The sequence below is a fragment of the Sinocyclocheilus grahami genome, unplaced genomic scaffold (assembly GCF_001515645.1).
Source record: "Sinocyclocheilus grahami isolate Dianchi unplaced genomic scaffold, SAMN03320097.WGS_v1.1 scaffold393.1, whole genome shotgun sequence".
Taxonomy (NCBI): domain Eukaryota; kingdom Metazoa; phylum Chordata; class Actinopteri; order Cypriniformes; family Cyprinidae; genus Sinocyclocheilus; species Sinocyclocheilus grahami.
The window spans coordinates 806,311-820,057 of record NW_015505572.1 but is presented as its reverse complement, the minus strand read 5'-3'; the positions used below and the strand labels follow the sequence as shown (position 1 = coordinate 820,057).

At 36.4% G+C, this 13,747-nt stretch overlaps 1 protein-coding gene and 1 long non-coding RNA gene across 2 annotated transcripts in view; one reads left to right on the top strand and one right to left on the bottom strand.

Annotated features, from left to right (window-relative positions):
* LOC107550234 (phenylalanine--tRNA ligase alpha subunit-like) overlaps positions 1-6,676 on the top strand; it is a 10,955-nt gene extending 4,279 nt beyond the window's left edge. The window contains exons 3-12 of the mRNA XM_016231473.1: positions 1,576-1,674; positions 1,756-1,874; positions 2,067-2,159; positions 2,392-2,520; positions 4,452-4,567; positions 4,668-4,752; positions 5,284-5,383; positions 5,487-5,655; positions 5,874-5,951; positions 6,660-6,676. Of these exons, the coding sequence (XP_016086959.1) occupies positions 1,576-1,674; positions 1,756-1,874; positions 2,067-2,159; positions 2,392-2,520; positions 4,452-4,567; positions 4,668-4,752; positions 5,284-5,383; positions 5,487-5,655; positions 5,874-5,951; positions 6,660-6,676 (1,005 nt within the window). The remainder of the gene's footprint in view (positions 1-1,575; positions 1,675-1,755; positions 1,875-2,066; positions 2,160-2,391; positions 2,521-4,451; positions 4,568-4,667; positions 4,753-5,283; positions 5,384-5,486; positions 5,656-5,873; positions 5,952-6,659) is intronic.
* A 510-nt stretch (positions 6,677-7,186) lies between these two features.
* On the bottom strand, positions 7,187-8,662 carry LOC107550241 (uncharacterized). Its single transcript, XR_001604637.1, has 2 exons — positions 8,472-8,662; positions 7,187-8,363 (listed from the first exon to the last, which is right to left on the bottom strand). It is a non-coding gene; the product is annotated as an uncharacterized lncRNA (long non-coding RNA).
* Between the last annotated feature and the right edge of the window lie 5,085 nt (positions 8,663-13,747).

Sequence of the window (13,747 nt, the reverse complement as noted above, 5' to 3'; positions counted from 1 at the left end):
TCTGTCTGTCTGTCTGTCTATATTATTCATCTGTTTGTGTCTCTGTATCTATCTATGTCTGTCTGTCTGTCTCTGTCTGTCTGTCTATATTATTCATCTGTTGTGTGACTCTCTATATGTCTGTCTGTCTATCTGTCTGTTTGTTTGTCTGTCTGTCTGTCTATCTATCTATCTGTCCATCTATCTATCTCTGTCTGTCTGTCTGTATTATTCGTCTGTTTGTGTGACTATCTATCTATCTATCATCTATCTATCTGTCTGTCTGTCTGTCTGTCTATATTATTCATCTGTTGTATGGCTCTCTATATGTCTGTCTATCTATCTATCTATCTATCTATCTATCTATCTATCTATCTATCTATCTGTCTGTGTCTCTGTCTGTCTGTCTGTCTGTCTATCTATCTCTGTCTGTCTGTCTGTCTATATTATTCATCTGTTTGTGTCTGTTTGTCTGTCTATCTATCTATCTATCTCTGTCTGTCTGTCTATCTATCTATCTCTGTCTGTCTGTCTGTCTGTCTGTCTGTCTGTCTGTCTGTCTGTCTATCTATCTCTGTCTGTCTGTATTATTCGTCTGTTTGTGTGACTATCTATCTATCTATCTATCTATCTATCTATCTATCTATCATCTATCTATCTGTCTGTCTGTCTGTCTGTCTGTCTGTCTATATTATTCATCTGTTGTGTGACTCTCTATATGTCTGTCTGTCTGTCTGTCTGTCTGACTGTCTGTCTGTCTGTCTATATTATTCATCTGTTGTGTGACTCTCTATATGTCTGTCTGTCTGTCTGTCTGTCTGACTGTCTGTCTGTCTGTCTATATTATTCATCTGTTTGTGTCTCTGTCTGTCTGTCTGTCTGTCTATCTATCTATCTATCTATCTATCTATCTATCTATCTATCTATCTTTTGTCATATATTACGGTTAAATGCCATTAAGCACGTCGCAACTCTTTTAGAGGGCCTGTATTTTGTAGCATATTATTGTACATTAGCAGAACATTCCTGTTTTTCTTGACCCTTGTTAGTATCAGTATATATGCTGCTTTGTAATAGAAACGTGATTGTTTCTCCGTCTTAACCTGTTTGAATCCCGTTCTCAGGTGATCTCGGCGGAGCAGAAGTCCTCCAAACACTGGGAGCTGACAGGAGAGGGCTGTGAGATTGCGGAGCAGGGCAGTCATGAATCCCGAGTGTTCAACGCCATCCCAGACAAGGGTCTGCCACAGAATGAACTCATGGTGAGAGATGAAAGAGTCGTCTATAGTCTATACTACTGGAGAAAACATGTATTTTGACTATAATGAGTGCCGCTAGGATGAATCTCATGAAAACAGAAAGTATTTTCTGCCAAGTTTATTTAAACATTGTCAATTTTAAAAAAAAGCTATTTTTTACTGTGGAAAAACAATGTTATTTAAATTTTGTTATTAAAGTATATTTGTAAAGTACAATTGGACATAATCTATATCATGGGAGTATGCATATATTATGCGAAATATACATATACATATATATATATGTATATGTGTGTGTTTTGCATCTGATATCTCATGTACCTTCTGATTCTTTTAGAAAATGCCGAGCGGGAAGGTTGGTTTCAGCAAAGCCATGTCCAACAAATGGATCCGTCTGGATAAAGCTCATGAGGGAGGACCAAGAGTCTTTAAAACCGTGAGTTACATGCTGCGCACATAAAGAATTAAGCCTGAATCTCCCAGTGAATGTGTTATTAATGTAGTGTGTGTGTTTCAGGTGGAAACTATTGAGGATACAGTAAGGGACAAACTACAGCTGGTGCAGAAGGGACTGTCGGCAAAACTAAAGGACAAAGAGAAGAATGAACTCAAGAAACGTAAACTGCTATCAGAAGTGTAAGAGAGAGTGTCGAGTTTTTGGCTTGAACTTGAAGTTGTTCATTTAATGCTACATGAGCAGTAGGAGGCGCTACAGTTCAATAACAATCTCATCCCAGTTGCCCACTTTTTCATCCCAGTTTTTTTTTTTTTATGGGAAAACTATATAATGTATTCCTAATTTGTTAATGTGTGAATGTTTAATTTCAGGACGGTTAAGTCATACCGGATCACTAAAGGCAGCAGCTTCAGTACCACCATCAACAAACAAGAGACAGAACTCACTCCAGAGATGATCGCCAGGTGAGACTAATCATTTTCTCAAAGGATGTAAAAATTGTAGAGGACCTAAATGTATTACACAACATCATGTTGCAAAGATGCAGTTCTGAAACACAAGATTTTCCTACTACTTCTGACTTGTGCTAAGTTATTAACAACTTAAAAACAGCACAATTTTGATTCTTTGTGTATTTGTAAGTTGCATGACTTGTGTTTTCAGTTGTGTTGAATAAAACGCTTCATAATGTTTCAGTGGAAGCTGGAAGGAGAAGAAGTTCAAGCCGTATAATTTCGAGGCGATGGGTGTCGCTCCAGACTGCGGTCACCTGCACCCGCTCATGAAGGTCCGGACGCAGTTCAGGCAGATCTTCCTGGAGATGGGGTCAGTCCTTTACCTTTGCATAACACTCTTCTGCCTCAGCTGATAAACCACCAGTTGTCAGATTTATTGTGTGGACATATTTTGGGCAAAATGATTTCACATATGCTTGGTTAGTGTTTTTGTTGAGCAGTAAAAAATTTGAGTGAAAAATTTTAAAGCGTGTCCTTAACCTAAACATTGTCGATAATTATAATTAGACAATATTGTGCCAAGTGTGTTTTTGTGCTGGTATCTTTTTTCTGGTTTAGGCCTTTTATGGACCGCTGACTCCCCAAGCTTTTAGTATTCATATTCTGTGCGATGGGTACTTCACTGTAGTGACAGAAAATAACTTCCACTATCCATTATGAGGCATTATTTGCCTCTTAAATCTGATTTCCCAGAGATTTTTTACCTGTATGACTTTTTTAAACCTTATTAGATGTACACATCACCCTTTTTGTCAAATTCTTACATTTAAGCAGTAAATTCAGATCAAAGGAAATCAGTATCAACAAAATCCATCTTGGCACTGCAGAAGTGGCACAGAAGCTGCGTCTGAAATGGCATTTAGATGTATTTTCATAGACTGCTCAGAGTTGGCTTGAATGCAATTTACAAATACTGTGATTTTTTTTTAATGAATAAATAAATTTTTGAATAAATAAAATAGTTTTTAAATGAATTATTGTTTTTAATAAGTATTTGATTTTTCTATTTATATATTTGTATTTTTAGATGGAAAGGCACTTTAAATGAATCTAAAACATCCAGTAGGTGGCGGCAAGTCACTGTCAATGATTTGAGTCACTCATTTGAATGATTTGTTCAAACGGATGAGTCATTGGGCTATTGAATCATTCATTAAAGTGATTCGTTCAAAACTGATTCATTCAGCAATGAAGAACCGCACTGTGTTGCTCAAAGATGCAAAACGGGTCTGCTGTGGTTTCTTTTGAAACTTTTCATTGATAAAATAAACCAGAACCAGAAAATGTTTACAATGTGGTGTCTAAAATCTAATATTTTGTCTTCATATTTTATTATATCAATATGACAATTGCAATCATACTGATTTGAAGTATGTGTGACTACCATAGTTACAGCGGCATGCGAAAGTTTGGGCACCCCTGGTCAACATTTCTGTTAATGTGAACAGTTAAGCAAGTGGAAGATGATCTCCATAAGGCATAAAGTTACAGATGACACATTCCCTTTATATTTTAAACAAAATATATTTTTTATTTTCATCTTTTACATTTTCAAAATAACAGAAAAGAAAAATGGCCCGCAGCAAAAGTTTGGGCCCCCTGCATAGTTAGTACCTAGTAGCACCCCATCCTCTTTTCAACTTCAGCTTTTTTACAGATAGTGTTATGTATGCTTCCAGAATTTGTTGTAATCCATTGTTCCCTCTGCCCGTGAAATGTTCCCCGTGCCACTGACTGCAATATAATAAAAATAAGAATTTATTTAACAATTCTTCTCCCCCGAGTTACGTCTTCCGCCATTTTGGAGAGTACCCAAGAACGTATTCGACATAATCACCGCTGTTTACGTTCGGGAGGAAAGCGGGCGCATGAACGTAATCTGCGTAAACAGCCTTGTTTACCTTTAGAGGAAAGCGTGCGTATATTTTGTGATGCTCTCTAAAATGGCAGAAGAATGATGAGTAATTAATGACAGAATTGTAATTTTTAGGTGAACTATGCCTTTAAAATATCGCAAAAGAGTGTTTCATGTTTAACTTTATGCCTTTTGGAGATCATTTCATCTTCCACTTGCTTAACTGTTCACATTAACATAAATTTCCACCAGGGGTACCCAAACTTTCGCATGCCACTGTATATCAATTATGCCTTCATACAAAACATTTGACTCCATAACAATGTTTTAATCTTAGAACGTTACTTTGCAAGCATATTCCTAAGTATTAGGTCTCTCATTCACAGATTCACAGAAATGCCCACCAACAACTTCATCGAGAGCTCCTTCTGGAACTTCGATTCTCTGTTCCAGCCCCAGCAGCACCCAGCTAGAGACCAGCATGACACCTTCTTCATCTCGGGTGAGGAATATCCACCTCTGTGCTTTCACTCATTCTGCAGGAGCTTGTACCACATACATTCAAAGCATATTTTTCAAACGATATTTTGTGTATTTCACAGACCCAGCCCTTGCTCACGAGTTTCCTCAGGACTATTTGGAGAGAGTGAAGCAGGTTCATTCTGAAGGAGGTTACGGATCACAGGGGTAAGATGATCCACATTATATTCTATGTATGCTATTTGTTTTTAAATTAGTCCGCAAGGTTGCATTAAAATGATCAAAAGTGACAGTAAAGACAATTGGTATAAAACGTTTCTATCTCAGATAAATACTGTTATTTTGCCCTTTCTATTCATCAAAGAAATCCTGAATTTTTTTTTTTTAATCTATAACAGTTTCCACAAAGACTTTAAGCAGCACAACTGTTTTCAACATTGATAATAATAATAAATGTTTTCTCGAGCAGCAAATCATCATATTAGAATGCTTTCTAAAGGATCATGTGACACTAAAGACTGGAGTAATGATGCTGGAATAAATTACATTTTAAAATGCATTAAAATAGAAAACAGTTCTTTTAAATTCTAATAATATTTCATAATACTACTGTTCGTACTGTATTTTTGATTAAATAAATGCAGCCTTGGTTTAAAAAAAAAAAACAAACTCAAACTTTTGAACAGTACTTTATATTTGTAGATAAATGTAATTTTAACATCTCAAATAAATTTTAAGATACAAATATGACTGGAAGATTGAAGAAGCCCAGAAGAACCTCCTGCGAACACACACCACAGCGGTCAGCGCTCGCATGCTGTATAAACTCGCACAGCAGGTGAACACACACACACACACACACACACACACACACAGGCTCACTGCTCGTTTCAACGCTCTTTAGCTCAGATCTCACTCGTCTCTGTGGTATAATCTTTCAGGAGAAGTTCACACCCGTGAAGTACTTTTCCATCGATAGAGTTTTCCGTAATGAATCTCTGGACGCTACTCACCTGGCGGAGTTTCACCAGATCGAGGGAGTGGTGGCCGACTATGGCCTTACGCTGGGAAACCTCATGGGCATCCTGCACCAGTTCTTTACCAAACTAGGTACTACACGCCTTGCTTTTTAATAACAAGATACATGAGTGTGTGTGAGATTCTACTTTTTTTTTTAAATCCTCATTATTTGTATAATTATCCATTTACAGCGAAGGAAGAATCCTGAATGTTCATCAATTTATTAATAAACCTGGTAAATTGCTCGCTGTCTGACTTTTAGACATCCCAAAGTTCATTGACCATGATTTTGAAATGTTTTCCTTCAGGAATCACAAAATTGCGCTTCAAGCCTGCGTACAACCCCTACACCGAGCCAAGTATGGAGGTGTTCAGCTATCATGAAGGTAAAAGTCTCCGTACGAAGTCATACGTGTATGTAATGTGCTACGTTTATATTGCTAAAGATAAAAACTACTGCTGTCAAACGATTAATCGCGATTAATCGCATCCAAAATAAAAGTTTTTGTTTACATAATATGTGCATACTGTGTATATTTGTTATGTGTATATATAAATATACACACACACAGTATATATATTTTTAAATATTTACATGTATTTTCATGCATATATGTATATTCATATAATTTATAAATATATTTAATATATAAACATAATATTTCGTAAATATGTACATGCATGTGTGTGTATTTATATATACATAATAAATCTACACCGTACACACACATATATTATGGAAACAAAAACTTGTATTGTGAATGCGATTAATCGCGATTAATCGTTTGACAGCACTAAAACATTAAGTCTTTTACAGCCTGCTGTTTTGTGGGTATAGAATAACTAATAAAAGACAAATTATAAAAAAATAGGTGGTAATGCAATAACCTAATTTTAGAAGCAAAACTATTCGATTAAGTAGTGAAAGTATTAATATTGAAGTCGACATGAAAAGGAAATTAGTAGTTGTTTTCTTTCCCATTGTGGTGTATATCCGAGTGAAACGGCTTCTTTAAAGAACTGCATGAAAATTTTAAAAATTGTCATTTTTATCAGATTTATTTGCCTTTTTTTTTTTCTTCTTCCTCTGGTAGTCTGTAAGGCTCTGTGAAATGACAGAAATAATTTGCAGAAGCGATATAAAACTTTAACACGTTCAACAAAGAATTTCTTCATAGCCTTGCAGTTATAGACAATCAGTCAACATTTAAATAATCAAAATATTTTCGGATTCAAATCAAAATTTGTAATGTTTTGTTTCACCTTGTAGCTGATTAGTTGTTTCTTGGTTTCTAACTCTTAAAAAAATAAAATTAAAAAAAATTCCCTGTTGGAAAAATATTGGTGTGCTCATGTCCTCCTTGGAAGTTCCTGTTTATAAGTTTGGAAGTCATAATTAGCCACCCTATTTGGTCTCCAAAATGCAAATTAACAAAAATATTGAAAGATTTTAGTGCATTTTTACTATGGTGAATCCAAAGATTCAATGTGAGCTTGACATCTAGATCCAGCATTCAAACTCGGATGAATCAAACATTATATCAACCATCCAACAAGTTTCTCGACCCTTTCAAGGGCATTTGCTGAGTTTATGTTGCTTTGGGCCTCGTCCAAATATCCCTTTTTATCCTTCGCCCCGCTCATCTCTGATTTCCAAGAGACTGGCTCCCGTAAAGAGACGCTCCTTTGAGACCATCCGACACCGAGGAGGAATTTTGGGTTTATTTGCGCTGGCATGGAAAGTCTAGACGTGAGTTATGTCATTAATACCAACTGAACATATAATGCAGAGTCATTCTGAGCTCAAGTTCTGTCACATTAATCCTCCTTTTGGGGATGAGTTGAAATGATGTTCACCAGTGCTCATAACAGAGCTTCCATAAATCGTCTTACACAACAGGAAAAGGTAATATGACTCAAGCAGTCCATCATACAGTATATATTTCCAAGTGACCTTTCAGAGTCCAAAAACTTTGGAAAATAAAACAGAAGAGGCTTCCAATGAAGTTCTAGTGATGCCATGGTTATAGGTTTGATTCCCAGGGAATGCGAATGATTAAACGTGTGTGTGTGTGTGTGTATATATATATATATATATATATGTGTGTGTGCAGTGGAAGTCACTTTGGATAAAACCGTGTTGTCATGACATCAGATTCATAATATCAGTTAGCACAGTATAATCTGTTTTGAAAAGTCACATTTGCATGAAGCGAACATGCACAAAGTCTTTTTCTGGTGCACGACTCTTGTCCATGTATGTTTTCTTTGGTCTTGGCCCATCGTACACTGTCAGTAAAGAATCATATAAGGTGGCCAAGCTTCACCTTACCTTCCGTCTTTCTGCTTTAGACTACCATGGTATTTTCCCAAGCTTTACCGTTGTACAAAATAAACTGGAACAGCTAACAGGTTAACCACAAGTTACTGTGAGTTTTTGAGATATCTTACCTACTATATCATTTGCGAGGTCTTTGATCAGATGTCCCACTATGGCATAGGCGACCGCGACGATCACCAGCGCGGCCATTAACAGGTACAAAACCCCCTTTGGCAAGGGAATGAGGTCGCGGGTCACTGGCTTGTAGTCTTTGAACATCGGGTCCTCGTTCGGAAAGGAGTATTGAAAAGCATGTCCAGTCTTATCAGTAAAGTTCAAACTTGTTACGTTGAGAGAATTCATCACCAGCCTTTACTTCGTCCAAAAATAGCGAGTGTGTTTGACCTCTCTTTCACGAACTTGTCGCCGTTGAAAGTTGCTTTGGTTTCTGATGAAAAACTCCTCGCTTTATAATAATCTTGAAAAGTGAGATAATTTGAACATATTTTAAAAAGACAGTGCATGTATATATTGTTCTGTTTATTCCTGAAGTTTTTAATTTAAACATTCAAACTTGTATCCTCACCTTCATCGTTGAAGTTGCGTTTCAGTTAATCAGTTTATTCTTCAATGCCTGTAGCTTTTCGTTTCTGAGAGTGTACAGAGCCTGTACTCCGTCTTCATACAAGTCCAACAAGCTCCACAGAAGCGTGTTGCGCATGCGCGTCTGTGCGCTGTCCGTGGTGCTAAAGCCTCTCACTGTCTCGGTTAACGTTATCAATCAGCCCGGAGTACATTTCCAAGACCGCCCATTTTCCGCCCGGTTTGAATCACTGGACAGAGGTAGATGGTTTCCTTTCACCCCGCCTCCAAGAAGTTGATAATGCCGCCGTTGGCCGCGTCCCAAGTCCTTTAATTCGCTTAATTAAGTCGGGGATTCCGCGAACACGGTGATCCCCCCGAAAAGACCTGTTTTCTCATTATAGACACCTGTTAATTCCAGTTTATCAGACTAATCTTGACTTTGTTTTGGGCGAAAATAAATCATTGTGCGTGACATGATCAGTCCAGTCCGACATGTCATGAAACAATTATTATATATTAAACTATTTTTGATTTAGTTCATGCATTGAATCGTAGCACGTTGCTTTGGCCAAGTTGCTATGTTGCTATGGTTACCACTTCAGGCGAACCCGACTTCTGTTACTAGCGATTTATTTAGCAGATGAAAAGACTCAATTTGACTACTAACCAGTTTTATTTTGGGGGAAATTTCCAACTTTACTGTTTGTAAAGACCCAGTAGAGTAAGTAAGACACACCGAACCTTTCTTAAAAAAAAACATAAAGCAGGACTTTCATACCGAAGCTTAAATAGCATTTCACATTGACAGAGCAACGCTTGTATGAGATTAGTGGTAGGCTACTATTATTGTTCTGCAGATTTACAGGATGATAGTCAATTGATAAAGGACATAAATTAACCTGAAAACTTGGTATGGATGTTTACAATACATATTTGAAGCAAGCTATTTTTTTTACAGTTAACCAAAACGCATTTCACCATAAAACTGGCAGAAAGGTCTAGTATCTCCTGTCTGAGTTTTGCTCTTCATGTAAACTTTTAGTTGGATCTTTGTTTGGATGCTTATTATGCTTGTGGAGTTTTTGGTTGTAAAAAGACAATGAAGATTAGAGACTGTTCTTTTAGTTTTGTGTCACGCTTAATTAAGAGCTTTTAAAGCACTCTTTTTATGTTGAGTATTTTTTGAAGTGCATTGCCACTGAGTAACATGAAAGTAAAGTGTGCCCTCTTTTAGACTCAATTCAGGACGAGGGGGCATCGGAGAACTCTTTCAAAGGATGAAAGTTCTGTCAGGATATTGTCAAATTAATTTTAAGCTACAGCTAAGCAGTATTCCTCTTACATAACCATTTGAGCTTGTGCAGGATTTGTTGATTTCGTAATGGCCCACTTCAAAATCAGCAGTGCTTGACAGAAGACCATGAGCCGCCCGTGTTAGTTGTTGTGTTGGACTACATGAAAGGCTTTTTATTTCATTTTGACCCCTGCAATAAGAATCATAAGAATAATTGCGCAAGAGTGCTTATGGGAGATGAATATATATATATATATATATAATTTTTTTGGCGTATCATATTTGATACATTGTTTTAATGGTTCATATGGGAATATGGAGCTCATACTTTGAGGAAAACCCTCAATTTTATTCAGAGGCCCAAACTGAGCAAAAATATGCAATTTAGTGCATATTTTTATGGGCAAATATAAATATCAATCTCAGAAAAGAAAAAAACTCAAGGCCAGTAATATTATACAGCTCTCATAGATCAAGCAACAAAATATGTTATTGCATGCACTGCAACGTTTTTTTTTATTTTTATGTGGACTTATTGTATGTGACAATGTGTGTGGTGGTTCTTGACATCGGGGCAAGTTGTCACACATTTCACTTGGGGAGGTTTGAGCAAATTTCTATATACTTATCATTTCTCATTTTTATTTGTGAATGCATTTAACACACATCTTGAAGTTTTGTCTACAGTCCTGGGACAACTAGCCCCAGACTCTCCTCTGTTTTCTTCTCAGGAATTGTGCCTGTTTTGAGGTGAACAAAACCCGAGCATTCATGATATTTAGTGCTGATGAATATGATCTTTCTGTGATAATGTGTCAGCACATGGGTTTATATCAGATACTGCCTCTCTAATCATCAGTAGATTGACATCATGCTTTCACAACATCCTGTTCTCTTCTCTGTGTCCCTCACTGTTTTCTATTTTTGGATGAGCTTTTAAATGAAATCTGGCACCTGGTTTGACTTTGAACATTTGTCCACCCAATTAATTTTTTTTTTTGCGTCCCTGCTAGAAGTCAGTGTCCTGGAAATTATGTGATAATACGCTCATGAAACAACCAAAACATGAGAGGAAAAAACAATAAACGTGAAAACATGAAATGATGTGAAAGTTAACATGAAATAGCAATAAACAATACTTCTAAAGCATTTATTAATTTCTACAATATTAAAATCAAAAGCTGTATCTCTTAACATTAGTTAAAGCACTCAACTAACATGAACGAACAATGAACAATTGTATTTTTATTAACTAACATTAAAAATATCGTTTTTCAAAAACGCTGAAAATTGACTCACCCTCAAGCCATCCAAGATGTATATGAGTTTGTTTCTTCAGTGATTGACCCTCTGCAGTGAATGGGTGCCGTCAGTATGAGAGTCCGAACAGCTGATAAAAACATCACAATAATCCACACCTCTCCAGTCCCTCTATTAACGTCCATAATAACGCTTCCTCTCATTATAACATTGCCCTCTCACATCAAAGTCCACTGACATATTTGTTCAGCTCTGTTTTGGACTGGTTTTTGCTTGTAAATAAAACTGGTATATTTCTCTCCTGATTCAGACGAGGCAGCTTTTTTCACAGAAGAGTACAACATTATGAATAAAGGACTTTTTGTTTTTTTTTAAGGTGGAAGCAGTGGTTTGATTGATTTCTTACAAACACACAGCTTTTAACATAACTGATTTAACATCATTGCTGGACTGGAGTGGTGTGGATTATTGTGATGGTTTTTATCAGCTGTTTGGACTCTCATTCTGACGGCACCCATTCACTGCAGAGCGTCCATTGCTGAGCAACTGATGTAATGCTACATTTCTCCAAATCTGTTCTGAGGAAGAAACAAACTCATATACATAAAGGTTGAACAATAGCCTTTTCTCTCTTTTTTTTATCATTGTGCAAATGTTTGTACTTTGCTCCTGGTTGTCCCAGCTGGCTCAGCAACAGCAGAGATTATCTGTGTCCTCTGATACTCACTCATTCATCTCATTATTACAGTCCATTATGTTCTGAGCCAGCGAGGCCAGGCCTGAATGTGTTTCCATTTACGGATTAATGGTTGCTCCTCAGATGCTGACCTGAGACAGTAGTGCAAACTATGAGGGCAGGTCTCCCTATAAAACTCACTGTTATTGGATTGCAAACTGATGGAGGATTTTAAGAAACTCTGTTGGTCTTATAACACAACACTCACAAAAATACCGTGTATTATTGGACATACATAGATTGTGCATACACACACATAGATTAGGTTTTTTTACTTTTTTTTTTTAATCCTCTAAATAAATAATTCAACTCGGATAAAAGTGAACAGAATTGCCACTCGTTTGTTACTTTGTTACTATTACGGTTTAGAAGAACCCCAGAGACACATTACTCGACGGTGACACATTAAAGAGAGTAAGTTTGCGTAATTCAGATTTGCTAAGCAACGAGCTAGTTACAATATAAGAATTGAACATGCTAATATGAACGCGAAGCGTACAAGTTTGACTTCTAATATTTGTCGTGAAATTCTGCATCATTTAGGTACCATATGAATTACATGTACGATAATAGTATCATTGTATTCTTTGACGTACTTTGGAGCTCAAAGTATAATCATGAAATCACCGCATTATGTTAAAATGACTGTAACGTTAGGTTTTGAATGATGCCGCAGGTTAATTATCATGTTAACGTATACATGTACTTGTATCTGTCATGTTAATGTTTAAATAAGTGTCATATATTATGTTTTGCAGGCTATGGCACAGCACTTCTTTGGAAATTCAGGCTCTATGGCCTTGCAGTCAACTCCCAAAGCTGGTCATCACCACTCATCAGCAAAGGTACATATGATTTTACACTAAAATTGTCAAATATCTGATAATGGTCTAGTATTGCTGCTAAAGTGAATTTCCTTTCCATTCAGGTGCCAGATGATGGTTTTAACTCAACAGGTGAAACTCTGTCGTTTGTTAGTCTGGATGACAGCAATGAGCAACAAAGGTGAGCCAGTAACGGAAAACTTGTTCTTGCTTGCTTGCTATTGTTAATTATGTTTACAGACAGTTTACCCATTTTTTCACCCCGTAACAGTGAGGACTCGGGTATCGGAGTTTCAAAAACCTCGACTAGAAGTTCGCCGGGCAACGGTACTATGGAAGAAGCTGCCGTGTTGACTCCCACAAGTTCACGAATAGATGAGATTGGAAAGAAAGCACAGGATCTTATTGAGAGAATAAATGAGAGGCGAGCCATGGACCAACATGTGATGAACAGCTTTGAGGATAAGCTCATTAAAAAGGTACTCAACACTACAACAAATGCAAAAAAAAGGGTAAAGACATAAGAAATATTAGTACTTGACTGATATTGTGTTTTTAAGAAGTTTTTGGCTGAAATAATACCAACATATGAAGAGTTCATTTGCAAAAGCAGACAACTCCATTTTTTTTAAATTTTCAAAAATCATGTTTTTTCATTGTGCATTCCAGTTAATCTCAATCAAACTGCAGTTGGGTCATTTTGATTATGTAAAAAATGACAAACAAAATAATACTAGATAACTAACACAATAAAAACATGATAACATAATACAAACATGATTTTTGAAAATAATAAAAAGTTTATTTTTCTTTTCCTCCAGTTGCAAATGGGGTATATTTGTAGCAATAGCCAACAATACATTTTATGGGTCAAAGTTATCGATTTTTCTTTTATGCCAAAAATCATTAGGATATGAAGTAAAGATCATGTTCCATGAAGATATTTTGTAAATTTCCTACCATAAATACATCAAAACTTATTTTTTTATTAGTAATATGCATTGCTAAGAACTTTAACGGGGACTTTCTCAGTATTTTGATTTTTTTGCACCCTCAGATTCCAGATTTTCAAATGTGACCCTGGACCACAACGCCAGTCATAAGGGTCAGTTTTTCTAAATTGAGATTTATACATCATCTGAAAGCTGAATAAATAAGCTTTC